We start from the raw sequence: 13959 nt of genomic DNA on the forward strand, positions 1-13959 counted from the left end.
CGCTGCCCGGTGCCGGTGCCCGGTGCCCCCGCTCCCCCCTGCCCGGTGCCGGTGCCGGTGCCCCCGCTCCCCCCTGCCCGGTGCCGGTGCCTGTGCTCCCCGCTGCCCGGTGCCGGTGCCCCCGCTCCCCCCTGCCCGGTGCCGGTGCCCGTGCTCCCCGCTGCCCGGTGCCGGTGCCGGTGCCCGTGCTCCCCCCTGCCCGGTGCCGGTGCCCGTGCTCCCCGCTGCCCGGTGCCGGTGCCCGGTGCCCCCGCTCCCCCCTGCCCGGTGCCGGTGCTCGGTGCCGGTGCCGGCGGGGCCGAGCCGAGCGCTCGCCAGGCGCTCGCTGACCCCTAGATGGAGCTCGGTGCCCGCCGATCGCTGCCGGGCGGCCCCGGGGCGGGCAGGGACGGCCCCGGCAGCTCCCCCCGCACGGCACGAAGCCCGGGAAAGGGGCAGGGTGTCCATCCCGGTCCTGCTTGCCTAAATACTCATCCTGTTCCCCCCACCCCATCTCTTGTGTGAGGGAGTCTCCTCTTATCCCACCAGAGCCAGTTTGGGCCAAGCCATCAGCAGCGGTTGGGGCTTCATGCAGGAAGGGGAGTGAGGCTGGAGTTACCTCCTGCAATCCCACTTGTTGGCAGAGAAAGCAGAGAAACTGGCTCCTGAGATGTGGGAGATGTTCAGCAGCAGGACACAGCTCCTCACTCCTCTCTTCTTTTGGCAGTGTCTGTGGCCACAAGGAAATCCTTTAGGAAATCGTTTCCTCTGGATAACATCACAGGTGTGTCTCTGCCTGCCTCCCTGTTTTCCCTGCCAGGGCTGTGGTGTGTGTCCCCAGGGAATGGCACACACATGTGCACCCTGGGGTCCAAGCAGGGGATCTGCATTCCCTCAGCTGACTGCTACAAGTCTGGTTTCTGCCTGTGGTGTGTGAGATGGCTCTGCTCAGATCCTCAGATCTTCAAAGGATTGAGTCTGGAGGGAGAGTGCATGGGAGCAGTGGTGGGTACACCAACAGATGTCTGCTGCCTTGCCCCACAGGGAGCATACTCTGCTCTACATCCCACCTCCTGCCTCTGGATGTGGTGGTATGAGCCACAGCAAAGGCAGGTTTCAGACCTGTCATAACAACTGATAAGGTTACAACATTTGTTTTGACTCCATCCCAAAGTGAAAGCCAGATCTTTTCTAGCATTTCTGTGTGAAAGGAGGTGAGTGGGAAATGTCCCTGCCACAGCTGCCTCCCTTGCCCCTGTGAGTGGCTGTGTCAGTGGGCAGGGTGCCTGGGACATGTCCCTCTGTGGTTGCAGGTGTCCCTCCAAAGGCAGTGGAGCACAGCCAACAGTGCTGCAAATGCATATAAAACTTCCTGGACCTTAATCCTGGGAGGAAGGAAGTGCTCTGGATACAGCCCAGCAGTTACCACCTTGCTCCACAACTGTGTCAGCGTGGGATGCCACAGGGCTGCCATGTCAGCAGCAGTGCCATGGTGTGACATCTCCAGACCCTGCAAGACCCTCCAGGGCACACCACTGGTGCAGGGCCAGGCAAGCTGGGTATAGCCCCTGCCTGAGAACAGCCCTCCTCTGTCCAAGCCAGGCTCCCAGCAGACCAGGAGCCCAAGGTGCCCCTCACTGCCACCCTCAAACCCCACTGGCCTGCAGACCTGGTGCCTTTTCTCTGCAGTCTCAAAAGAGCACCCTTGTGGCATATCATGGCTCCTCAGGACCTGCTGGTTTTTATCCTCTCCTCCCCCAGCCTGACCTCAGAGAACAGCCCCACTTCTTCCCCAGGCTCTCCTGTGAAAACAGCCAGATGAGCTGGAGAGGGAGAGAGCACAGAGGCCTGGCCACAGCTCAGTGCACTTGTGATCACTTCCTCACCATGACCCTGAGCAAGCCCCATCCCCATATATACCCCTTTCTTCTCCTTTGACCCCCTACATGAGGAGTTCTGGGGTCAAGCCCTGCCTTTCAGCACATTTATGTCCAACACACTTCTTAGCCCAGGTTTAATCTAACCCCCACTGAGAACTGGCATTGCAAACTAGACACATTCTAGATATAAATACCTAGAGAGGAAGGGTCTGGTGAGCCCTGGCATGTGCCTAAAACCTCACTACAGCAGGTAAAAATTTCTAAACATAATGACTTTCCAAAAATTTCCTCTGGCTGAGACAGGGAACACCCTGGGAAGCAAAGCTTTGCTCCATGTTTTCATCTATCCCCATCTTAGTACCACTTCCTAACTGTAGTTAAAAAAAGTATCTATTGATTGATATTTTTTAATCACTGCTTTGTTATTTTTAGACAGTTGCAGTCTAGGAAAGACAGACAGTTAACCGCAGTGCTCAGACCAGCGGGTTCACATTCTTTACAGGCAACGAGAGAACGAGTTTTCTCAAGCTTTGCTCCCTCCTGCTCGAAAACCAGAGCACGGGCTCCTCAGTTCTGCTCATTTTATTTTTTTCTTGAAAGCAGAAAGGCAAAGAACGGCTGAGCTGAGGGTAAGTACTGAACTTGCAGCCCCAGGGAAGGACAAGGCAGGGGATTCCAGCTCTCTGCAGCAGAGGATTGCACACCTTCAGCACACAGAGGTTTGGCTGGGGCTGGTGTGTGACCTGGATTTACAGAGCTGAAAGCTGCTGAGGCCAGCACCACGCTTACCACAGCCAGCTGCAACAACAACAACAAAAAGCAAACACAAACAAAAACAGAAGGAAGCCAAAAATTATTTTCTACACTTAGAAAAATCATTATTCTGATGCTGTCAGAAAAAAAAAACTTAACACAAATCTTTGAATACAATTTTAGGTGTGACATGAATAAATGTACAGAACTAATTTAAAACTACCAGAAACAGAGAGTTTCTGATTAGTGGAAAGGAATAGGGGGAAAAACTTCTGATCTTGGATAAGTGCTGACTCATCAAGCAAATTTCCTATTTTAATGGAGACAATAACAATAATTTAAGGAATCACAGTTAGCTTCACAAACAAAAGATCTGAAAAAAACAGTCTAGTGTGACTACAACAGAAGTTTGTTCTGATAATCTATAGCTTTGAGTGCTTTTTTCTTCCGTTAATATTTGTTTAAAAAAACTACCTTCTTTCCCCAAATTTAAGAGCACCTTATTTAGAAAATTTTCACCCGGGATAATTTGATCATTCCAAATGTTATTTCACAAATGTTTTTTAAGCAAGTGGCCATCAAAGCTGACTGCTGCACAAAAAAAATCAGTGTCACTCAGCCAGTCTGCTCCTGGCAAGGGGAAAAAAAAGGTTAATTCAAAAAGTTCCAGCTGTCCCAGAACCCCAGAGAGGAATGGCTTTTTACTGTAACGCAAACAGTTTTCAGCAAAGCCATTTTCAGTTTTGTCAGCAGGTTATTTTGGGTTTTTATCCCATCTAGCCCGGGTGTGTGTGAGCTGGTCTCACGGCGAGGAGGGGCTGCCTCTGCTGGGATGGGCTCCTGCTGCCCTGCTGAGCCTGCAGCCCTGGTTTCAGGCTTTTATTTCAGTGGGCTGGTTAATCAGGAGCACATCCAAAAACACCAATCAACAGTCTCAGTGAGATAATGAAAATGATCCTGCATTTGGGTGTTTGAGGGGTCAGTGCCTCCTTTCATTATCAATATCAGAGGACACAAACCCTCGCCTCAGTCCTTCTCCAGCAAATGCCACGTACAGGTGACTCTCACTGATGCTGCTGCTGCAGCAGAAATAACTTTAAAAGTATAACAAATGCCATGTGTATGGGGTAATGCAGCCCAAGGAAAGCTGCATGTGGTACTTGTGCAGAAACTGGGGCGTGCACGTACTGCAGGGATCCAATGGCTGGCCTGTGCCGAGCACAACTGCAGCTCTGATCAAGGTGGAACGCTCCAGCAAAGACCCTGGGCCATCCCCCAGCAGAGATAAACCAACTGATCCTTGTTTGGATGACTCATGTGCTCAACTAATTGGCTAAATGGGGGCCAGACCTCTGGTTCCCTCCTGCCCTGATAGTTTGCTGAGCTGGGACCAAACCCAGACAACCACAGCCCATCCCACAGGGCTTCATCTCCTCCAGCTCCACACAGATGTTTAATACTCCAGTTGCTCATGCAAAGACAGTGTTTTTCCCCCTCCAGATTTCACCTTTGAAAGCTCAGCACATCCAACCCAAAGGAATGATATCTCTCGATCCCTGGCAGTGCTGTGGGTGAGAGAGAGGAGCACAACCACAGTGCAGTCCCCTGTGATGCCCTGTGCTTTTCCCCTCCACACCAAACTCACTCTACCTTGGTCTGCATTTCCTAGATACAGGCAAACAGCAGAAAAACATTTCTCCCTGACTCCCGTTTCATGTTTGGGATTTGTTTTATTTTGAGAGCGAAGGAAGGGGGAAATGACTTTCAAGGCATCTTAATGCAATTTTATTCCTGCTCCAAATAAGTATAATACAAAAAATTAAATCAGCCTTCAATGTGATATGGATGGCCCCAGGATACAGCTGAGGTGATGTCAGTCTACAAAACATAACATTATGTGTCATTGTTTCATGTCATTACTTATTGATTTAATTCCATCATATTTCAGACAACTTTTATTGTCTAGGTACAAATCATCATATTAATAACTGGAAGCACATATGCAGATATCAAAAACACCTTCTGCCACTAAACCAGTTTTTAAAATGAAACCAAGAGAAATATTTTAAGAGAAAACTCCTCCAGAAGCAATTTTTCCAGGAACAAGAAAGACAGGCAACTGTTCTTCCGGCTCCAATGTAACATATAGTCTCATTTCATACCAAGATTACTTTTTTACTTTTGGCCTTTTTTTTTTTTTTCACAGGAAAGATTGATGGGAAGAGGGGAAATCACCAGTTTTGAAAACAAGGTATAGTTAAATTTTCTATTGAAACATATTTCCTCGAATGCACATTATAATGTGTTCAACTTCACTGGGGAACATTTAGGATTACCAGTTGAATAAAGTGGATATTATAAAATAGCTGTCTTAGAATTAAATTTTACAATATTGATGTGGCATAATAAAATAGAAAACAATTTTAATATCTAAAGTGATTCCTATTATTATTGTTGTTGTTATTATTATTATTATTATTATTTTATGGTTGATGCTTTTGCCTATGCAGAAGCCCTGAAAACAAAAATATACAGTTCAACAAACTGTAAGCCATTAAAAATTTGTACACAGCTATGCCTCCTGAAGGAGCTTAACTTTGTAGACAAAGTTGGGTGTGTGTTAAATAATAAGCTTAATTAAAATAAAAAAATCTCAGTGTAGTATGAAACAGAATTCAAACAATAGAGTTCCCTGAAATTTATGTTGGAAAAAATACAAATTATTTTATTTTAGTATCATCTCTTAAAGATATTTCCAAAAATGCGTGTTCTCCAAGTTTCACATTTTCCTGTATTTTACCCATTTTTTCTTCTTCTGGCTTCTTTTCTTTCCATTGCTGCAGATGTTTCTCTGTGTTCTCGTACACATTGGACTGCAGAATGGGAAAATCCTGCAGCACCATAAATTCTCAGCCCAGTCCTACGATAGCAGATTTTGGATGAAGCAGGCTGTTCATATGCTCCCTTAACAAACTTCCCAAAAATGCTGCACCCAGAGGAGCCTCCCAGAGACTGTCACCCACCAGGTCAAGGGCTTGGGGTATTTTGTTGCAGATGTCCCACAGGCAGCCTCGACCCCAGGGCCACGTCAGGGGGTCCCTGTCACTGCTGGTGGCTGCCTGCCCTTTTCAGCTGTATCCTCCAACACCCTCTGCTCAGTAATCCCCAGTGCTGGAAGGAAACACCAGGCTGAAGCCAGCCACAGGCTGGGAGTCTCCCCCAAGGAAGCTGATGTGAGTTTTCCCACCAGTTTGATTTTCCTCTGAGAAGGGTTTGCCAAGCTGGAGACAAATCCTGCAGCAAGGCTGAGTACGAATGGAAAACAGTGTCCCCAGAATATATCACTGCAAGATTGTCCCTAAAATGTACTCTTGCATGTTTCCTCATATTCAAATTCCCTTTTCTGTGTTCAGTTCCGGACACAAATATCTGTAGATCTGCCTTAGCCCAGGTGAAACCTTATTCTAGAGTCTTATCCAATAAATGATTCCACATGAGTTTAAGGCTGAGTCCCTGCCACCCCCAGCAAGCCCCCCAGAAATGTTCAATTAAATCAAATGCTAAATGCACTGCTGGGTTGAAGCCTGAAAAGGTTTATATGACCAGGCATCAAAACACAGCATATTACATCCGGAGCTTCCAAAGCCAAGTGGACCTGAGCAAAGTCAAATGGAAATGCTAACCCTATTTTCATTAAAAAAAAATATAATAACACAGGAGTGTAGTTGTGATACGCTGTCTCGTCTTGGGGAACTAATAGACAGGGAGCAGCAAGGCTTTAAATGATTTATTCAGTACCCTGGAGATTTTTTTTATTTTCTTTTTCATTTCCACATAAATTACACAAGCACTTTATAAAATGAATACACATAAAACACCTTGTAAGTGCATAACTTAAAAAAAAGAAAACAACAAAAAAAAGCAAACAAACGAATGCTTTTAAAAATCTCACTGAAAATAGGTTTTCTGGTTGCTTGTTTGTACTAGCTGCTTAAATTGGCAGCACTGTTTTAGATTATAAGTAACTGAAAAATATATACTGTTTATATATATATATCTATATATTCCTGGCATTTGCTAGAAGTGCTTTGTTTAATTGTGTCTCATTCTCTTGGTACAATTAAAAGAACACTAAGTTAAACAGCTGAGAATGAAATCGATTTTTTGCTCTCAGGAACTGCCTTCTAACAGGAAACTGATAAAATAAAACATTGGACAACATTTTGCAAATTATATGGAAATATTCCATGGAAAGAAACTGCATTACCCCCACAAACTGCCACCCAAGTCTTCTCGTTATTAAAATACTCGCTGATGGGCACAGAGTCCGTGGCAGCCAGGGACTGTTTGGGCTCTTCACACAATTGAGATATCATATTTACCGTCCTCAGGAGTCTGTCAGATCCTTCTCTTCTTCCCCCCTCGCAAGAAAAAATTAATGAAAAAGGGAGGAGAGACAGCGAGGTGAGATCTGAAGGGTTCCCATCTGGCAGAAGCAGAAATTGCTGCTGTTCCCTCCATTTGTTGCATCCCCGAACATCTCTGGTGCAGACAACCTAAGGAGGCTCACAGCAGAGACAGGCTTCCCAGGGAGCCTCCTCCTTTTCTTTCAGTCCAAAATACATATATCCATATATATATATTAATATATATTAATATATATGTATATATATGGATATTTAAGGGTGTGCACAGACTTTGCACTGCCGCCAGTAGAATCCTAAGGAAGTTTTCCTCTGGCCCAGCTGGATGAACACGGGTGGCTGTGTCTGTCAGGGCTGGGCTTTTGTCTGGCAGCACATCAGCAAGTTCAGGGTCGACACTGGAGACTTTCAAGAGAACAAAGGGGTTGGGGGAAGGTGAGACAGCATTGCTGCTCCAGCAACTCCATGGCTGGGAAGAGTTTTTGGGGTGGCTTTCCTTCTTTTTGTTCCTTTTGGAGAGTTTCCCCAGCTGGATACATAGGATGCTGTGGTGGCCAGAGGATCAGGGGGTTCCAGCCCTCCTCAGGGCTGCTACATGTCCCACCAAGGATGCCCTGTGTCCCGCTGGCAGAGGCGTAGGTGCCACCAGTGAGTGCCAGACTTATTCACAAGCAGAGGCGACAGTGGTGACACTGGTGATCTTGGTGGAGTCATCAGACCAAGGCTGGAGGTTCTGGAGGGCGAAGAGAGAGGAGTTGTGGACACAGATGGGGTCGGCTTGGATGGGCTGGTTGATGGTTTTTTGGAAGGCCTCCTGCTGCAACTGCATGAGGATGCGGTTTGCTTGCTGCCGCTCGGCCTCCCGCTCCTCGGCCGTCTGCCTCCTGGGAGAGAGGGAGCCATTAGGGGCCTGGGGAAGCAAGGGAAGGGGATCTCCAGGGAGATTAAATTGTGCTGGGTGCTCATGATGTGGGAGGGCAGGGGTAGGAAAAGAGGGTGCTTTGCCATGGTATGGTCCCACATCCAATACACAAATGGCCAGCAAATCCCATAAACGGGGGACTGGGTCTGTCTGTCTTACTGGCCTCGACAAAAATTGCTCTGATCAAAGAGAGCTGGGAGCAGCCCACAGCTCTGGATTACTCAGGAAAAAAAAAAAAAAAAAAAAAAAAAAAAAAAAGAAACAACAACAAAACGCCCAAAACCTCACACACCAGCACTGCAAAAGTTGTGATCCCCTGAAAACATGCTCTGGTCTGATAGCAAGAGCCAAGCACGCAAAACCCCAGGAAGAAGAATGGAGCAGGATGGGGTGAGACAGTGACTGGCAGTGCCATACAGATGGGAGATGGGCAATGTCACCTGCACATCCCCTTCCAGCATCCAGGTTTGCCATCGTCTGCCACACTGCAATGACCAGCTGTTGAGAGCTTGAATGAATGTAAAAACATTCCCATGGCAGGCATGGGAATTTCAGCTAAACACTAGAAACTCAGTTTTTAGCAGTAAGAAAAATCAAAGCACAGAGTATACTATCTGGAAAGGGTGAATGACAATGTTTTTCAGAACAGTTCGGACATGTATCTGCCTGGTATGGCACCAGCAGAGGTGATCCCCAAGGAGAGAGTTTTAGGGGGTCAGAAGGGATTCTTTCCAGTGTTGGTTGGGCCCTGGCTCTGGGAGCCTAGGAGCAGAGAATGGGATAGGTAGAAACAGCCTGAATCCTCTTATGGCCATAATGGAAACCCCACTCCTGCTTGCTTGGAAGGCAGGTTGGTCTAAAGTCTGCAGCTTGCACTCACCTGGCACTTCTGTTGATGTTGCTGGGAAAACCTGGGAGCAACTCACAGTGCTGGTCCCAGGATGATTCCCAAAGCATCCTCTCCCTCCCTCACACTCCCAGGCTCTGCTGACATCCTCTCAGCAGCTTCAGTGGACTAGTGCCACAGGAAATGGCAGCTTTTTAATTTAGCAGTTCAGAGGGATGTAAGATGTCTCATCCTCTTTGGCCATGGGAATTGGAAGTGGCATCTCTGACCTCCACAGTGACACCTCAGAGCACAGAGTCCCTGGCTCCCAAAGGGGAAGCAGACTGGGGTTTGGATGCTAACAATGGGCCTCTGGGCACCCAAGCCTCCAGACATGTGGCCAGTGTTCCCTCCTGGGAGCAGGTAGCTGAGGGCTCAGTCCCTGTTCTAATCACTGTGTCAACATCTCACATCAGACATCCTGGGAAGAGCGGGCTCAGAGCTGCACCAGCCGGGGGAGCAGCTCAGTCTCTGCCTCAATGAATATTTAATGAGCCCCTGCACAATGAGGAGATACTCCAGGAGGAGGGAGCCCCAAGTCCAGGGTGATCAGGAGCACCACGGTTTGAGCACCTTGCTCCCAAGTATCTCCCTGCTGCAAGCAGCTGGTCTAGTCATGGATTTACATCAGAATGGGATTTCCAGGTTCATACTTGCCTGGAAAGAGCTGAGTCTAAGCAAGAGCCCAAATCTGAGGAGGGGGTCACACACCCACCTTACTCCAACAGAGACAGTCAGGTAAGGGGCAGGGGCAGGACTCTTCTCTAATCTGCATTCGAGCAGTTAGATTGCTTATAGCAACTCTTTCCTTGAATACTTCCCACTGCCTCATTCCGCCAAGCCTGCAGCAGCTCCTTCCAGCTCCCAGTGCCCCAGGAACCATGCAGAGCCCAGTGCAGGGCCCTGAGGCAGTAAGTTGGGTGTGCCATCAGCCAGGGACACCCACATCTCCATCGCAGCACCCAGCAGGCACAGATGCATACAGACAGAACTTACATGCCTGTGTCCCTCTGGCTCAGGCCAGAGATTCTCTCATGTCTAATATTACAGCTGAGGTCTGGCTGCAGCCTTTCCCTTAGGCAGAAGCAGGATTTTGTTTCTCTTTACCCAGCTATTTTTTGTAAAACACGTGAATAGGTTTGTATCCTCTGCACCTCTGCCAAAAGAGGCTGAATTTAGCCAACAGACGCAAAGAGTATTGACAGATGGATTTGCCTCACTTCCTTAGGAAACCTGGTTAGAAGACACAGCTGACCCCGTTTTGCAGGCCACAGCAGGACTGTTCCTCCTCCAGGATTCTGTTTCTGGCCAACAGAGATCACTCCAGCTAGAGACTTCCTAACAGTTGGGGAATTGCTCTACCATGGATTCTCTGGGGAAGAGTTCACTGCCGTTGAGGATTCACACACCCCCTTGGTTTTAAATTCTTTAACCCTCATTTCTTACCCAACCTCAGCCTAGTCAGGCAATCATTGTCCTATTAACCCCAGGGAAGACTCTGGGGAAGCTCTTTCCCCCCATTTTGAAGAACCTGCCTGCTTGCCTGCCTTCCTTCCAGTACCCAGTTCTCAGCACCCAGCACCTCAGCATGCACCTTCTCTGCTCTCTGAGGGAGGTCCCCCTTGCCCATCACTTTCTGTCCCCAGCCCAGGGCAGGGGATGTTCTCAGGGCTGGGGTGCTTCCCTCGGGAACATCCCGGGAACGTGAAGCTTGGGAGGGGCTGGGTCACTGCGATGGAGCCCTGGAGGCTCCGTGTGAGCCCAGCCTTCTCTTCCTCTCCGGCTTTACCGACACGCCCGACAGCAGAACAAAAAGAAAGCGTTTGGGCAAGGAGGCGCCGCGAACCCCGCGGGGACGAAAACCTCCGGGCTGAGCAGAGCCCGGGACTCCGACAGAGCCGGGCCGGGGGCTCCCGCACCCTCTGGTGACACTGACACACGTGTGTGCACACACATTCATCCCCGCGGCACACCCGCACACGTTTTTACACGCAGGTCCGGTGTGCACAGACCGTGTAATCCACGGCCCGCAGCACCCCACACTCGTATTTTGCACTCACAGCCCCGTGCACTTTACACACGCACACAGGGTGCGGGAACACACGGGCACGCGTGGTTTTCACACTGACCGCGCATTACACAAGCCCGCAGGTGTGCGCACACCACAAACACACGCACGGTCACTTTCAGGCACACGCGGGGCTCGGACGCCTCTGCGGACCGTCAATGCTCCCGGCAGAGCTGCTGGCAGCGAGGTCTGTCCCCCCGGACTGCCCCACCGAGACCCCCGGTCCTCACCTCCACTTGGTGCGCCGGTTCTGGAACCAGGTCTTCACCTGGGCGTCGGTCATCTTGAGGGCCTTGGCCAGGGCAGCGCGCTCGGCCGAGGCCAGGTATTTCTGCCGGTGGAAGCGCTTCTCCAGCTCGCAAATCTGCAGGCGGGTGAAGGAGGTGCGCGGCTTCTTCTTCTTGGGGGGCGTGCGGTTCTGGTAGGGGTGACCTATACGGCGTGTTACAGTGAAGGGTGAGAGGGCCACTGGGGGGGACACGGGAGGAGGGGGGATGAGAGGCAAAGAAGCAAGCAGCGACACATCAGCAGAGGGGCTCCGGCTCCCGGCCGCTGGGCTGGGGACCACCCCCCACCGCTCCGAAGCCGCGGCTTCCCCGCCGACACCCACGCACGAAGCTGCAGAAACTCGCGGCGGCCCCGAGTACCGGGAAGGCCCGGCGGCCTTTCCTGGTCCTGCGGGCACTCGCCGGGCACCGCTCGGCTCCGGCGGAGGGGAAGGTGGCCTCTTGCCCGGCCAAGGGCCTGCCGGGGGACGGGGGGTCAGCAGCGGCAGCCGGTCCTGGCGCCGGGCCGGGGCTCCGCGCTCCGTGCCAAGCGGGCTCGGGATAATTTCGTTTAGGCGCGGATCTAACCCCATCGGCCCCGACCTCAGTGCCTCGTACACGGGAAGTAAAGTCCCAGACTTTACTTCTTACCATTTCTTGTTCTGATCTTTTGTTCTTCTTTTTGTTTTGTTTTAAATATATATGGTTTTGTATGGGCTTATTTCGGTTTGTTTTTTTTTTTTTCCTAACCCCACAAAAATATAATTAGTGAAAAATCACATTATGTCTAAGCCAGGAACAATCTGAGTGAAATCCACTCAGGTGCTTGCCAGTGGAACAGCCCGTTTATCCACCCGCGGCCGTGCCCGAATTCAGCGCCATCGGGTCGAAATTAAACTGGAACTCTCAAAAATTTGGCCTCGGTTTCCGCCCTCGGGAAGAAGCGCTAATTTTTCCGAGTTGTAATTTAGTTCTTTTTGTTTGTTTGTTTGTTCGCGTCTTTATTTATTTCTTTTCGTTTGAGTTTTTGCTTTGTTAGTGCCGAAAGACGAGTCCAGCTATACCTGGAAACGGCAGCCAGGCCGGGAAGCGGCTCTAGCCCGAACCCCGCTCTGCTCCGGTCTGCAAAAAGTCCCTTTTGGTGGGGAAAAATCTAAGCCGAAACCCGCAGCCGGGGAAAGCCAGCTCGGTTAAGGAAAGCAACGGCACGGCCTTCCCGGGCAGGCCAGGGCCGGGGCCGCCTGTCTGCCTTCCCGCCGGCCCGGCCGTGCTTCCCAAATAACTCTCGGTTTTGAAGGAAAGTTTCCCCGGGTGTTGGCTCTGGCGGCAGGGATTGGGCAGCCGCGCCCGGGGCTGGCGGGAGGTCGTGTGCGGAGTTTACCGTCCCTTTTCCTCCTTGCCCGCCTTTGCCGACCCGTATCACGGGAAAAAAAAAAAAAATGTAAAAAATCGACACCAAACAAATAAATAAATTAGAAGAAACTAAAACAACAACAAAAGAAAACCACCCACATATACAAACAACCAAACCAACCAAAATATCAAAACAAACAAACAAAAGGAAACACAACTCATTTAAGGGGCACTGAGTACGCCTCATTTCCCACCCCGTCTTGCTTTTGGCCTCCTCTCCGACCAACTTCCCAGAACAACCCCGGCTGTTTTCTCCACCTGGCCGGAGAGATCCCCGGCCGGATCCTGCTTGCCCCTGCGAGCAGCGGCTGCCGCGCCGAGGCCGGGCGGCGGGGGAGGAAGCGGGGCAGCGGGAGCAGAGAGAGAACGGGGGTCCCGGTGGCACAACTCACCTGTGAACCTGTCTTTTGTGTACCGCCTGTTGCTCTCCATCCAGGGGAAGGTGAGCCCCGTGAGGCTGTTCATGCCGTTCACTGCCGGCACGGCGGCGGAGAGGGGCTGGTGGACGCCGCCGGCCACGGGGCGATGGGCCGGGACGCGGATCACCCCGCCGGCCGAGCTCAAGGTGTTGCCGTTCATGCTCACCGCCATGTTCACGTTGTAGGAGCCGGGCAGGCCGCCCATGCTGCAGGAGGTGCCGGTGTAGGCGCCGGCCGCGCCGCCGCTCGCCCCGTAGCCACCCGTGACCGTGTTATAGGCGCTGCCCACGATGCAGCCCAGCCCGTAGTCCGCCGAGTCCTGCAGCCGCGGGTGCGACACCATGCAGCTGCCCGGCTCCGAGGTGTTGAGGATCTGGTCGATGCCGAAGCTGATGGGCTCGGCTTGCCCTTGGTGCAGGTGGTGAGCCCCGAGGTGCTCCATGCCGCCGCTCGGGCACCGGGGCCGGACCTCCAGCCCCGCACCGCCCCGAAACCGGCAACGGGGCCGCGCACAGCCGGGGCACGCCGGCTACGCGCTCAGTCCCATAGCACGACGGCAGAGCACCCCGAGAAACGCCAGCAGAGCCACGCAAGGCCGGGACACGGCAGCCACACGCTCAGCACGAAGACACACCAGCACAGCCATGCGCAGCCCAGGTACCAGAGTGAAGCACCCCGCAGCCCGGGGCGCGACAGCCGTGCCCAGCACAGGACACGGACACTGGAGACACAACCGCTCCAACACACCCAACAGCTTCCAGGAGCCGAGACCGACACCCCAGGCACGCACACTGGTCCCGCTCCGATCAGACCCAGGCACCAAGACACGTCAGGAGCCTCTCACCCAGGACACACAGACGTTCGCACGGACACACAACACAAGGGTGCCCCGGGGACCCCTCGCTGCGGCGGGCGGTGGGGAGCGGGGAGCCCCGCGGAGCGGAGCGCG

General features: G+C 51.6%; 1 protein-coding gene across 1 annotated transcript; it reads right to left on the reverse strand.

The window, feature by feature from the left end:
• Positions 1 to 7697: 7697 nt before the first annotated feature.
• TLX1 (T cell leukemia homeobox 1) lies at positions 7698 to 13452 on the reverse strand. Its single transcript, XM_056495211.1, has 3 exons — positions 12984 to 13452; positions 11143 to 11344; positions 7698 to 7920 (listed from the first exon to the last, which is right to left on the reverse strand). Exons 1-3 carry the CDS (start codon positions 13450 to 13452, stop codon positions 7698 to 7700), a joined length of 894 nt encoding a protein of 297 aa, XP_056351186.1.
• Positions 13453 to 13959: the final 507 nt, after the last annotated feature.

This window comes from Oenanthe melanoleuca, chromosome 6 (assembly GCF_029582105.1).
Source record: "Oenanthe melanoleuca isolate GR-GAL-2019-014 chromosome 6, OMel1.0, whole genome shotgun sequence".
Classification (NCBI taxonomy): domain Eukaryota; kingdom Metazoa; phylum Chordata; class Aves; order Passeriformes; family Muscicapidae; genus Oenanthe; species Oenanthe melanoleuca.

Excerpts from the sequence above, each read along its gene's own strand:
- TLX1 (XM_056495211.1), bottom strand. The coding sequence starts at position 13,452 with ATGGAGCACCTCGGGGCTCACCACCTGCACCAAGGGCAAGCCGAGCCC. Across the intron at positions 11,345-12,983 it reads CACAAAAGACAGGTTCACAG|GTCACCCCTACCAGAACCGC; the intron begins GTGAGTTGTGCC and ends CACGCCGTATAG. Across the intron at positions 7,921-11,142 it reads AACCGGCGCACCAAGTGGAG|GAGGCAGACGGCCGAGGAGC; the intron begins GTGAGGACCGGG and ends CCTCTCTCCCAG.